The sequence below is a fragment of the Podarcis gaigeae genome (genome assembly GCF_964106915.1).
Source record: "Podarcis gaigeae genome assembly, chromosome: 2".
NCBI lineage: Eukaryota > Metazoa > Chordata > Lepidosauria > Squamata > Lacertidae > Podarcis > Podarcis gaigeae.
The window spans coordinates 121,890,893-121,905,135 of NC_139679.1; the positions used below are offsets into that span (position 1 = coordinate 121,890,893).

Genomic DNA, 14,243 nt, shown 5'->3' on the forward strand with positions numbered 1-14,243 from the left:
GGTTGATGGATCTCAGGTGTACAGATGCTGCAGACGCATCTCATGATTCTTGACCCCCATCACAGCTAAGGATGACACCATCTGGTCTCTGTGTGGAAAGAATGTCAAGGTAACACAAACTTTTTTCCAGGATGGGATTCCTGCCACCCTGGTATATCCTGTCCTTCTTGTTTGCTGTTCGGGAGGTCAATGAGAACCACATGCTTTTCCCCAACCTCACCCTGGGCTATGACGTCTATGACAACTATTATGATGCCAGAATGACTTGTGGTGCCATGGTGGACCTGCTCTGCCCTGGGCAGGCAAACATCCCAAACTATTACTGTGGACCATGGAATAAAGCATTGGCCGTTATTGAAGGGGCTGATTCTGACAAATCGAAAGATATTTCCACCATGTCAAGCATCTACAAAACCCCACAGGTATGAAAATCAGGAGGGAAGGAAAGAAATCACAGAACGCTATTGCAATTTCTTTGGAAAGATGTGAAAATGTTGTTCATGATTCTAAGGCAGAAGGAGAATTTGGCCTCAACCACCTCTTAGCAAAGATGACTAAGGGGATTCTGGGTTTGTTCACACTTCCTCCCATCCCATGGCTAGACATGGGTCTGAGCGGCTTTCCATTTACCCTGTGCTTTGTAGGCATGGACCCAGGCCATTTCTCCCTCACCCTACTCCTTTCCCACAGAAAACCCACTCTAAATTGGAAAAGCAATGGAATAAGGGATGTGTCAATAAGCCCTTAGCTAAATCTACAAGATCCCACAGGTGCAAATGCGGTGTTTTATGGAGAAGGATATTTGAGGAAATTGTCAAAATTAAGACAGAAGAATGGAATAAGTAATGAAGTAATGAATAAGTGCTGTGTGAGATACAAATGAACAAATATGCAAAAGGAAACATTAAAGAAACAAGAGGCAAAATACAAAAAAAAGTGCATGACAAGGCAATGGAATGTCATCCTTTGAAACAAACTCTGTGAGCTCAGGCTAAACAAACCTTAGACAAACCTGTAAAAGTAAGAGCAATTTACAGTAAAGGAAAAGCTTGAGAGTTACATTCCTAATGTGGTCCTGCTTATTATTTACATATTCATATGCTACCTTGACTCATGAAAGATAATTAGTTTCATGGAAAATAACTGGCAATCAGGGCATAACCTAAAGCAAACACAACCCATTCCAAAGACTCTGTCACCGTATTTTTGAAAGCAAACAACTAAATATGGGGTGTTGTTAAGCTCCCTGGAGTAAAGCTTCTTAGCCCCGTGAAACTGTGTCTTTTCTCTGTTTCCCATGTCAGAGAAACGTTATAATTCAGGCAAGTACAAAGTACTAGATTTGGGATTTTGTTGGGGGTTACAACACTAATCTCTTCTGTTCTTTACTAGGTGAGTTATGGTTTTGTTTCTGATGCTCTTAATGATAAAACTCAGTTCCCTTTTGTTTACCGAATGGTCCCCAAAGAAGAACATCAGTACCTGGGGATAATCCAACTTCTCCTGCACTTCAAGTGGACGTGGATTGGCCTCGTTGCTCCAGACACCAACAATGGAGAGAGGTTCATGAGGACCTTGAAGCCCCTGCTAACCAGGAACACAATTTGTGCTGCCTTCTCACTTAGCATCCCAGTACAGAATATGGAAATACCGTCACCTTCCAAAACATTTTTCATGTGGAACAAAGTCAATGTATTAGTCTACTATGGAGAGATGCGCTACTTCTTTAGTACAATACGTGTTTTGCAAAAATTGGTTGAAAAGCATATAAGACCCATTGTGGGGAAAGTCTGGATGACAACAGCTTTGTGGGATCTCACCTTGACCTTGTCTTGTGATATTCTTTCTTCCCTGCACATTCATGGCTTTTTTTCTTTCTTAACTCATATTAAAAGGCCAAACTATGACGATTTTGAAACATTTATAAATCCTACATTACGCTTTGGGGAGAAATCATTTAAGTGTTCATATTCAAAGCACATATTGTCTGTGAAGGGAAGGAGAAGGTGCAGGGAAGATGACACTCTGGAGTCCCCGCCTGACAAAGTGATTGAGAAAACCCTGTCTCTGGATAGTTACAGTATTTACAATCTTGTCCTTGCTCTGGCAGGGGCCTTAAGGGCTGCGCTTTCCTCCAAATCCATTCAGATGGTGGCGAAGGGTAAAAAGAGGCTGAAATATCAAAGGATACAGTCTTGGCAGGTATTGCTCTTTTCCTCACAGGCTGAACAGGCATTGGTGCTGTGAATTCCATTCAGGCTCGACTTTACTTTGCCTCCATTTATAGTGGTATCTCTGGTTAATAACTTAATTCGTTCTGGAGGTCCGTTCTTCACCTGAAACTGCTCTTAACCTGACGTACCACTTTAGCTAATGGGGCCTCCAGCTGCTGCCGTGCTACCACCGCACGATTTCTGTTCTCATCCTGAAGAAAAGGTCTTAACACGAGCTACTATTTCTGGGTTAGCGGAGTCTGTAACCTGAAGCGTCTGTAACCCGAGGTACCACTGTACTGTACTGTTACCCATATCTTAATTTTGCTGCTGAGAAGACAATCTGCCTCCACTTTACTACCTGATTCCTTAGCAAAGCTTCATGCTTCTTACTAGCCAATGAAACTAATCCTTGCAGAATTCTTCCAAGTGCTTATGTATCTTACGACTTTAGTCTGTCCCAAAAGGCTGAAGCAGAAACAATGGGCTAAAGATCCCAATGTCGGTCTGTACAAAGATCTCCAGCAATTAGGCTATGTTATCTAGATTCTTTTCTATTATTTTATTCTATTATTTCTTTTCTATTGTTTTCTTTTATCTATTCTTTTCTAAATGTGCATGCTTTCTTTCCTGTTCTAGCTTCACCCTTTCCTGGGAAGTTCCCAGTTTTACAATACTTCCATGGAAGGAGTCTATTTGGATGAGAATGGGCAGTTGACAGTTGAATCTGACGTTGTGAACTGGGTGCCATTTCCCAACAAGTCCTTTGGTGCCGTGAAATTTGGGAGCATAAGCAGACAGGGATCCTCAGGCCCAAAATTCACCATTGACGAAAAGGCTCTTGTGTGGTCCAGACTGTTCAACCAGGTTTGGAAAACCCATTCATTGCATTGTATTCCCTTTTAGAGATATGTTGAGCTCTGATACTCTGTTGGGAGAAACAATAATATACCTTATACTTATCCAAGTAATGGGCTAAAACTATACAGCGGTGGAGATGAATGGAGGAAAGTCAAAATAAGAAACATGAAAATGGAAAAGCAGGTTAGAATGTTACTGGGGCATGACTTTTGCAGTAGTCAGAAAGCATGCCAGACTTCAGAATTGAACACAACATGGCTGCTCCAAATACCTTTCTGTTTCTGGTTGTTTGTTTCTCTGGATTTTGATATTTTTAAACAGTTTCCATGATTGCAGATTTGTACTGTGTTTACTAGACCTTTGTAATAATGGCAGACAGCTCTGACTCCTAAATCCAAGGGCAATACATGTGGAGATTCAGAACTTATAGGGTTAAGATGTTCTGAGTGATGCCTCACATTCTGACGTCAGTTTTGGAAGGTGGGAGGAGATTTTTCCTTACTTGTCTCTGTGTCTTCGAGAGAGACAGCAGCCATTAGCCATGTATGCTAGAAGTCTGGGAGAGTCTATCTGAGAAATGCTGAGTTGTAAATATTCTGCTGCAATAAAGGACTGATAAATAAACAAACACAAACGCTTGGTGTGTTTGGATGGATCTGAAGCAACGGTTTTTCCGCTGTGTTTTTACTCTGCAAGGCGAAACCGGAGAGACGCAGATCGGCGCAGCTTGGCTGAGGAGCGTGCCGGACTGCTATAAACTGCAGCTTAATTGGGGTCGTAAACCAATTAAGCTTAACTATCTAATAATACAGTCTCCATGTAATTCTTTCTTCTTGATTATCTCTTTCTGCCCCAACTGCGACCCAAGGTCTATGACCCTCTGTTTTGCCCCATGGATCAAAAAAAGCATCTACAACAAAGCCATGTCTATTCCACATAGACCGAGACTGTACACTGACCTAGAAGTTACTTGCTAACAGTCCTTCATTGATGCTTTTTTCTCTTTTTGGTCAGACCCTTCCTCAGTCCAGGTGTACCAACAGCTGTCACCCTGGATATGCCAAAAAGGTTCAGGAAGGGGAACCCATTTGCTGCCATGCTTGTGCTCCATGTGCAGAAGGGATGATCTCCACTCAGGAAGGTAGGAGACTTTAGAGGAATGTACAGCAAAAAGTACAATAATTCATGTCCTTTGTTGATGAATATTCAAGTATAATCTTATAGTTGAATTTAATAAAGGTTCAATAGTAATGTACATAATCTTAATAAAGCTTTCCAAGTACCATTGAGACAACCTTGAGTATGTAAGAATTAGGCACTGTTGCTGCATCTGGTAGGCTCCCTTGACCAGTCAGTGTGGCAAAGTAGCTAGGATGTTTGGTTTGTACTGGGAAGACCAGAGTTCCAGTCCATGCTCCTCCAAGGAACATTTTTCTGTAAATTGCACCCATTTGACAACACCTGGTGTTGGGGGTGAGATCAAATGTAGCTGCAATTAACAACTTGGATCTTCTAGAACACTCCAAGCTCCTCCTTGGGAGATGAATAAGGGGGTATCTGCACTAGGGACCTACATGGAAAGGGCCAACTCTCTGTGTAGATTAGCAGAAACATCAAGCCCTATCACTGTTTCCATTTGTGGGGTTGGCTGGATTCAAAATTGACTTGCTTTTTTTGCTAGTCTACAGGAAAATGTTCAAGCAGACACTCTTCTTTTTCCAGATGCAGACCACTGCACCAAATGTCCAGAAGATCAATATTCCAACAAGGACAGAGATCAATGCATCCCCAAGATTATCACCTTCTTGTCCTATGATGAATATCTGGGGACCCTCTTGGCTTCCACTGCCCTGTTTTTGGCCTTAATCACAGGCCTTGTTTTAGGAATATTCATTAAATATCTTGACACTCCCATAGTCAAAGCCAACAACAGGGACCTTTCCTACATCCTGCTTGTCTCCCTCCTCCTTTCCTTTTTGTCCTCCTTTCTGTTTATAGGCCGGCCAAGGAAAGTGACCTGCCTTGTTAGGCAGACGGCCTTTGGCATCATCTTCTCAGTTGCTGTCTCTTCTTTGCTGGCAAAAACTATAACCGTTGTGCTGGCCTTCCTGGCCACTAAGCCAGGAAACAGGGTGAGGAGATGGCTGGGAAAGAGTCTGGCTAATTCCATTGTCATTTCCTGTTCCAGTCTCCAAATTCTCATCTGTGTCATCTGGCTGGGTACCTCTCCTCCATTCTCAGACTTTGACATGCACTCCCAGGCTGGAGAGATCATCCTACAATGCAATGAAGGATCTGTTGCCATGTTCTACACTGTCCTTGGCTACATGGGCTTCCTGGCTGCCATCTGCTTCACGGTGGCTTTCCTAGCCAGGAAGCTGCCTGGGGCCTTCAATGAGGCCAAGCTGATCACCTTCAGCATGCTGGTCTTCTGCAGTGTTTGGGTGTCCTTTGTGCCCACCTACCTGAGCACCAAGGGGAAATACATGGTAGCCGTGCAGGTCTTCTCTATGTTGGCCTCCAGTGCTGGGCTTCTGGGCTGCATCTTCCTTCCCAAGTGCTACATTATTGTACTCAGGCCTAGTCTGAATACAAAGGAGCACCTGACTACAAAGGCTTAACATGACACCTCATTCCTTAACTATCTTTTTGGTTTTTGCAATTGATAGCTATCATGGTAGCAATAAAGCCAGGACACATGACTCTGGAAAGTAGTTCTTTAAAAGCTATTGTTTTGGAAATTAGAACACCAAATTATAATTTAAAATATCTGCCATCCTTACCACTGTTCATTTTTCACCTGTTAAACCTTATTTATGAATCCTTTTGTGAGGACTAATAGGAAATCCTTATCACAATTCAATAATAATGAATGCTATTTAATTAAGAAAATAAAAATTTCTTAGCATTGCAAATTACTTACCCTTTGTTTGTTTTTCAAAAAAGAAAAAAAAATCCCATTGGTATATTGGTTATTTCCTGATATGTTTATCAAGAGAATCAATTTGCATATTGATGCCACGGGTACTCTTTACATGGTACAAGGTGAAAAACATTTATATAGCAATTGATCAAACCCAATATTTGAAATGAATTATGGACTAAAAATGTAAAATTCATGGCTTGCTTCCTTATAAGAGAAAATCTTATGAAAATGTACTATAGATGGTACTTGACACCTGTAAAACTAGCAAAAACAAATAAATCATATAATAACAAGTGCTGGAAATGTAAGGAACAGATAGGAATATTACCATATGTGGTGGTCCTGTCTAGAAATACAAAGATTTTGGAATATGATTTATGAAGAGATAAAGAAATTGATAAAAATTACATTTAGCAAGAAACCAGAAGAATTTTTTACTAGGAATTGTTTAAGATAATATTCCCCAAAACAAAACCGGGTTATTTATTTATGCAACATCAGCAGCAAGGGTTATAGAGGCAAAACACTGGAAAGATAAAAATGCACCCACTAAAGATGAATGGGTAGTCAAATTGTGCAAGTACTTGGAGCTCAATAAAGCTGGTAGATGCAATAAGAGATAAACCTAAAAAGATGGTGAAAGAAGAATGGGAATGTTTAAATAATTATCTAGGAGATTATCTTCATCAATAAAGACCTGGTTATGTTTAAAATGATACCGCATAATGTTCCCTGATACCAGGGATGAGGGATTCTATGGAATGCAGATAGAGAGAATTGATAAGAATAATGACCTGTTGTGACCTTGACGGAAGCGTAAAATAGAGGAGCCTTCTTGTGTTTTGCCTCATTCCCCCCTTTTCCCCACCTCCCCACCTTTTTTCTTCTTCTTTCTTCTTTCTCGTTCTTCTTCCCTTTTTCTTTCCCATAATGGCTTATATTCTATGCCACATACTTTGATATTTTTAGTAGTTTTTTAGCCTTTTCCATTATTATTATTATAACTATTAAGGATTTTTTATAATTTTGGTTGTTTATATTTATCTGCATTTGTTTAAAGCAAAATAAATGATTTGTATTTTGCTTTAAACAAATACAGATAAATATAAAGAACCAAAATTTTAAAAAAGTTTTAACCTAGGTGGAATCTACACACATATAAAAACCAATCTGAAAATGCTTTTTAAAAAGCGTTCTTAAAAATACATTGAATTTTCCATAAGGCTCACCATCACCACCTAGTGTCACATTGTATATTGCATTTAAAACATTTTATTTGCAGCTGTATAGCTGAGTCCCTAATGTACTTGCAAATGCAGATTAAATATACAATATATATATCACGTTATTCAATTTTGCACAGAAGTGGTGTAACATGAGGCCATTTCTTTGGACCATTAACACATAGAGGATTAAAGTGAGAGAAAATGATGACTTTGTGCACTCCCAGTCACCAGTCTAGCTGCCGCATTCTGGATTAGTTGAAGTTTCTGGGTCACCTTGAAATGTAGCCCCACATAGAGTGCAGTGCAGTAGTCCAAGCGGGAGATAACCAGAGCATGCACCCCTCTGGCGAGACGGTCCACAATTAAAAAATTACCTTGTGGGGTATAAAGTATTCTTCTTCTTCTTCTTCTTCTTACCTCACCCACTGACTGGACCCACTCTGGGCACTCCCAACAGAATTAAAAGCGCAATAAACCATCAAACATTAAAAACTTCCCTAAGCAGGGCTGCTTTCAGATGTCTTCTAAAAGTCAGATAGTTTTTTACTTCCTTGACATCTGATGGAAAGGTGTTCCACAGGGTGGGTGCCACTACCGAGAAGGCCCTCTGCCTGGTTTCCTGTGACCTCACTTCTTGCAGGGAGGGAACCACCAGAAGGCCCTCGGAGCTGGACCTCAGTGTCCGGGCAGAACAATGGAGGTGGAGATGCTTCTTCAGGTATACAGGACCGAGGCCATTTAGGGCTTTAAAGGTCAGCACCGACACTTTGAGTTGTGCTTGGAAATGTACTGGGAGCCAATGTAGGTCTTTCAGGACTGGTGTTATATGATCTTGGCAGCCACTCCCAGTCACCAGTCTAGCTGCCACATTCTGGATTAATTGCAGTTTCCGGGTCACCTTCAAAGGTAGCCCTACGTACAGCGCATTGCAGTAGTCCAAGCAGGAGATAACCAGAGCATGCGCCACTCTGGCGAGACAGTCCACAGGCTAGATTCTCTTGCAACACATTCTCTTGCCCTTCAGAAGAGAAGGACATCCCTTCCTTCTCTATCCCTTCCCCTTTGAGCTTCCTTATCTCCTGGAAACCTTGCCTTTGGTCTTCAGGATTCCTCTTACCAACACTCCTACAACTCCAGTTGCTGGATCAAAACCATTTTAAATGTAATCACTCTGTTTTGGAGTTGTTGTTATTATATTTACTGCATTTGTCTGTCACTTTTTCTCAGTGGAATAAAAGAGTCTCAAAGCAACCTAAGAAGATAAACTAAAACAGATAAAACCAGATAATTAAAAACACCTAAAATGCTCATCCATCAGCATCCATGCTTTTGTCTTGTATTTATAGTTTGCTTTTATTTTTATTTTATCCCAGAATTGCCCTGTAATCTTTTGATGGGGGATGGCATATAAAACTAATTTAAAAATATAAAATATAAAAAAAATATAAAAATATCAGCATCCATGCTTTTGTCTTGTATTTATAGTTTGCTTTCATTTTTATTTTATCCCAGAATTACCCTGTAATCTTTTGATGAGGGATGGCATATAAAACTAATTTAAAAATATAAAATATAAAAATAGTAAAAAAAAAAATCCTACCCCACCTGATTAAAAGATGAGCGGCACCATAAAAGGCACTGGCTTGGGGGGGAAAACTCATTTGGTGCCTAAAATACTTTCATCACATGATGAAAGGTTAGCTACTAGAGATAAAGCAATCAGTTAATGAGGGATTTAGAAGAAGAGAGGCCCTGGGCTGCTCCACTTATGAGGCCCCTCCCCACCCTTCACAGCTAAAAGAAAATGCAAGAGTGTTATAAACAGAACTGAGTGAAGACAAGGATGCTGAAGGGTATTTAAAATTCTGCAATTCTCAATTTCTCCTCTAAAGGACATAAGAAGTTATTGTTAACACCATGGTGATTTTTTAAAAAATGCACAAAATTAACACTGAAAAACTTTTGCAGTAACTGATCTTCGTACACCTTTTGTGGAAGAAGCATTATTTTTTAGGGAAATGAAGTTGTAATGTTATTCTTTTTAAAAAAAAAACACACACCTTGAGTTTACAAATTATATTGCCCGGGAAGTGTAAATAATATGATCATGATTACCAGACAGTGTGGCACTTCTAGAATTTACTTTACATTGTCATTAAAAAGTCAGTTTTAAAATACATATTAAGAAGTAAACTACAACCATCAAATACAGTAAGGCTAAAATGTTTTCCTCTCCAAGCCTTCCTCATAGGAAAAACTTCATCAAAATTTGTTTGTCTAAGTTTTTCACTTTCAATGTACAGAATGCTCAGTGTGGACAACCTCTCTTGAGACATTGTGGCCCTTAATTCATTTTTAATTCTTTTGAGTCTTGAAAAAAATCCTCTCTCCCAAGCAGTTAGTGACCATAGGGCTAAGAAATAGCTGCAAGATTACTTCCACATTAGGAAAGGATATCTGGTGTTTTCCCTTGTATATAATTTGATAAAGATGAGACAGAGACTGCTCTGCTGTTTACAATCCAGCGGTATATAAGATTTGTGAAATAAAGTTTCCTGCAATGCAGGAATCAGAACGCGACCCTTTGCAGCCTATAATTCTGTGTGATATATATATATCACACAGAATTATAGGCTGCAAAGGGTCGCGTTCTCCACCGGGAGAATATATATATATAGGCATTGCATATATAAATGGCAATTTCAGCTGAATTTGGGGTAACCACTTGAAGCATCCCTTGTGGTGTGTTTTTTTTAAAAAAATAATATTTATTAAAATTTCAATAAGAAAAAGGTTACAAAAATGATAAAAACAAAAAACAAAAAATACAAATTACAGAAAAGATAAAAACAGTTAAAAAATAAATCCCTCTTTCTATATCTTAGAATTCATTTACTTATTTTCATGACTTCCTCACACCTCCCTTTTTCGTATTCCAGTTCAAATAGTTAATTCAGCAAATCCTTACCCTCTTTGTTTTATCTTAGTTCTTTGTCTTCACATATTATAACTTGATATTTTCATCTAATATCAATCCATTTTTACATATTCCTTTTAACCTTATTACTAAAACCGCTTCATTTCACTCCAACATCATTTTAACATTCATTAATTTTACAGTGTTTCTGTAAATAATCTATTCCGAATGGCATCTTCCACCTCCTGTTCTGTTATTTTATAGTTCAGCATTAACTTGTTTTCTTGAAAGATTTTTTGTAATCCATTAGTTTTCAAAAATTGGTCTATATCAATCTCTTTCTGTGGCCCTTGTGTATATAGTTGTTTAAAGTATCTCTGGAAACACTTTCTGATCTCCTGTGGATTCAGAAGCATCCCTTGTGTTGAGCCATTTCCATTGCATTTGTTTATTTGCTGAAAGTCTGTAAATGTTGATAATCAACTTGATTTTCAGTGGGTGGTTGAATAATTTCAATTGCTACTGTAGATACATGCATATAGATTGCATAGATTTTGGCAGCCTTGGCTTCTTTCCTCTCCCCACCCCACGCCTTTTACATTTGCAAATGAAGCCCATCAAGACAGGTAATTGCCCAGGGCATTCCCCATTGTTAAGCAGATTAAAGTGAGGCTGTTGACCTACTTTCCTGCCCTCAAGACTTGTTGCCACCCAGACCCCCAGGGGTCAAGTTAGTGATTAATTGGATTAGTTCAGTTTCACAGCTACACCCTCGTAGCTTTTGCTAACCTGGGATGTCCTTTTAAGTTTAATCAGGAGTGTGTCTGGATATAACTGAAGATTCTTTCTAGCCTCTGCAAGGGAGGGTATGTTTGAAGTTTCAACACTCCAGGTGTTATTGGGCTACAGGTCATAAGAATATTATTTAATTCTTCTTGTAAACCACTCTGTGAGGTTTGTGTGTCAAACAAGCGGTATATAAATTTTGAGAAATGAATCATTTTGCCATTTCTGGGGCTTATAGACTGCCTTTCATACATCAGTGTAGAGGTATACAAATTAAAAATGAAATGAAATATTTCCTATTGGGAAATGATATATAATGAACTGATGAAAATACTGAAAATAACTTTTGTAAAAAAAACAACCCAGAAGCTTTCTTACTAGGTATTTTTGGCCAAGACCTAGCAAAAGAAAAGAGGACTTTATTTATGTATGTTACTACAGTAGCAAGAATGTTGATTGCACAAATTTGGAAGACTGGAGAAATACCAACTAAAGAACAATGGCAAGAGAAGTTGATGAACTATGCAGAACTGGCAAAAATGACAGATAGGTTAAGAGAAAAAGACAACAGAGACTTTGAAAAAGAATGGGAACCATTTATATTATACTTGCAGAAACAAAGAAAGATATAGACTTGATGGCAGGATTTAAATAAACATTCACACTATTACTGTTAGAAAATGTTCAGAAGATAGAGAAATATTACGGTGTATTTACTTTTACTTTTATGTTTTTAGGTTTGATGTTATGTTATTAATAACTTTTTCTGTAAGGAGGTAGCAAAGTGGGTGAAAGGAGAAACAAACCAGAAACGGAAGTTGGGGGAAGCCCTGGAAGGGAGGGAGGAATACATAGTAAATGTAAAGAATTTGAGATGTATGCAATGAATGAAAAAGAAAAATCAATAAAAAATTTATATGAAAAAAAAGACGTTTCAACATTCCAGGTGTTATTGGGCTACAGGTCATAAGAACATTATTTTATTCTTCTTGTAAACCACTCTGTGAGGTTTGTGTGTCAAACAAGCAGTATATAAATTTTGAGAAATGAATCATTTTGCCATTTCTGGGGCTTATAGACTGCCTTTCATACACCAGGTATACAAATTAAAAACGAACTGAAATATTTCCTTTTAGATTTGAAAAGGAATGTTAACAGAGAATATCTATTCAACACACACATTAAATAAACAATGGCATTTTTCACTGACTTGGCTGCATTTGGAAATATTTAATATAGAGGTCAATTTCATGTAGGTGCATATTTGGGCAGATTAGTGTTTCCCAACCTTTGGTCTCCAGCTGTTTTTGGACTACAATTCCCATCATCCCTGACCACTGGTCTTGCTAGCTAGGGATGATGGGAGTTGTAGTCCAGAAACAGCTGGAGACCAAAGGTTTGGAAACACTAGATTAGAGGGCTTGTATTTATGCTTACTGTATCCATAATGTGAACTGATGGTGACATTCCATTATTCATGTATTATTATTATTTCTTTGTGGAATTTGCAATTATTTATTTTTCATCCAAATAAATCACCTTCCTGAGAAATTGTATGAACGGAGGCAATAAATATACAAACAAACATCAGAAGCACAAACACACATAAGAAGGTAAGAAAAACCATAGAATTGTAGACCCCAGAGGGTCATCTAGTCCAACCCCCTGCAATGCTGGAATGCCTGCTGGATCAGGCCAGTGGCCCATCTAGTTTTCATGGTGGAAGCCCACAACCAGGAACTAAGTTTGTTTGTCATTGGCATCCGTCTAACTCGAAAGACAATGGAGTGTGCTTACAGGGGTGAAGTCAAACTGCTGCAATAGCAGCACAGAGGTTACCTCCCAAAGCAGCATCTGTGCACACGCGGGTTGATTTCGGCGCTTCTGTGCATGCGCAAAGTGCAATTTAGCACTTCTGCGCATGTACAACCGCCGAAACCCGGAAATAACCTGTTCTGGTACTTCCAGGTTTCGGTGGTCTGCAACCCGAAAAAACACAACCTGAAGCACCTGTAACCCAAGGTATGACTGTAATAACAATATGATTCTATGATTCTAAGGTTTGTCCACTGTGTGAGCTATTTTATGCTTAGTGACAGAGTCACTGTGCCTGAAGCTTCTGACTTAAACTTCAGCTTAGTTGGTAGAGCTTCAGGCGTCAGCAAACTTTTTCAGCAGGGGGCCGGTCCACTGTCCCTCAGACCTTGTGGGGGGCCGGACTATATTTTGGAAAAAAATATTAATAAATTCCTGTGCCCCACAAATAACCCAGAGATGCATTTTAAATAAAAGCACACATTCTACTCATGATTCCCAGGCTGGATTTAGAAGGCGATGGGGCCTGATCCAGCCCCCGGGCCTTAGTTAGCCTACCCATGCTCTAGACTCTTAATCTCAGGGTTTTGGGTTCAAGCTCCATCTTGGGCAAAAGATTCCTGCATCGCATCGGGTTGGACTAGATGACCCTCATGGTCCCTTCCAACTCTGCAATTCTTAGTAAGAGCAGTTCAACAGTGGAATACCTTGGAAGGTTGTGGATTGCTTCCATGGAGGTTTACAAGCAGAGGCTGGATGGCCCTGTCATGGATGCTTCAGCTGTAAAGGTAAAGGTTAAAGGGACCCCTGACCGTTAGGTCCAGTCGTGGCCGACTCTGGGGTTGTGGTGTCCATCTCACTTTACTGGCCGAGGGAGCCGGCGTACAGCTTCCGGGTCATGTGGCCAGCATGACTAAGCCGCTTCTGGCGAACCAGAGCAGCGCATGGAAACACCATTTACTTTCCCGCCGGAGTGGTACCTATTTATCTACTTGCACTTTGACGTGCTTTCGAACTGCTAGGTTGGCAGGAGCAGGGACCGAGTAACAGGAGCTCACCCCGTCGCGGGGATTCGAACTGCCAACCTTCTGATTGGCAAGCCTTGGCCTCAGTGGTTTTTAGACCACAGCTGAGATTCCTACATTGCAGTGGGTTGGACTAGATGACCCTTGGTGACCCCTTAGAACTCTATGATTCTATGATTGAAAGAGCCAGGGGGTAGTGCAGGACCTGGGTTCAAATCCTCACTCTCAGCCCTACCTACTTCACAGGGTTGTTGTTGGAGGTTAAATGAGAAAAGCCAAAGAAGGACAGAACTTTTTTTATGTATGCCACAACAGCAGCAAGAATACTTATTGCAAAATACTGGAAGACACAAGATCTACCCACCCTGGAAAAATGGCAGATGAAGATGATGGACTACATGGGACTGGCAGAAATGACCGGCAGAATCCGAGACCAGGGAAAAGAGTCGGCGGAAGAAGACTGGAAGAAATTTA

At 39.9% G+C, this 14,243-nt stretch overlaps 1 protein-coding gene across 1 annotated transcript; it reads left to right on the top strand.

Annotated features, from left to right (window-relative positions):
• Positions 1-205: 205 nt before the first annotated feature.
• LOC310839529 (vomeronasal type-2 receptor 26-like) lies at positions 206-5,695 on the top strand (the record flags this gene model as incomplete). The annotated part of the gene is made up of 5 exons (XM_083728166.1): positions 206-422; positions 2,111-2,202; positions 2,853-3,080; positions 4,089-4,215; positions 4,797-5,695. Exons 2-5 carry the CDS (start codon positions 2,149-2,151, stop codon positions 5,693-5,695), a joined length of 1,308 nt encoding a protein of 435 aa, XP_083584292.1. The 5' UTR covers positions 206-422; positions 2,111-2,148.
• Between the last annotated feature and the right edge of the window lie 8,548 nt (positions 5,696-14,243).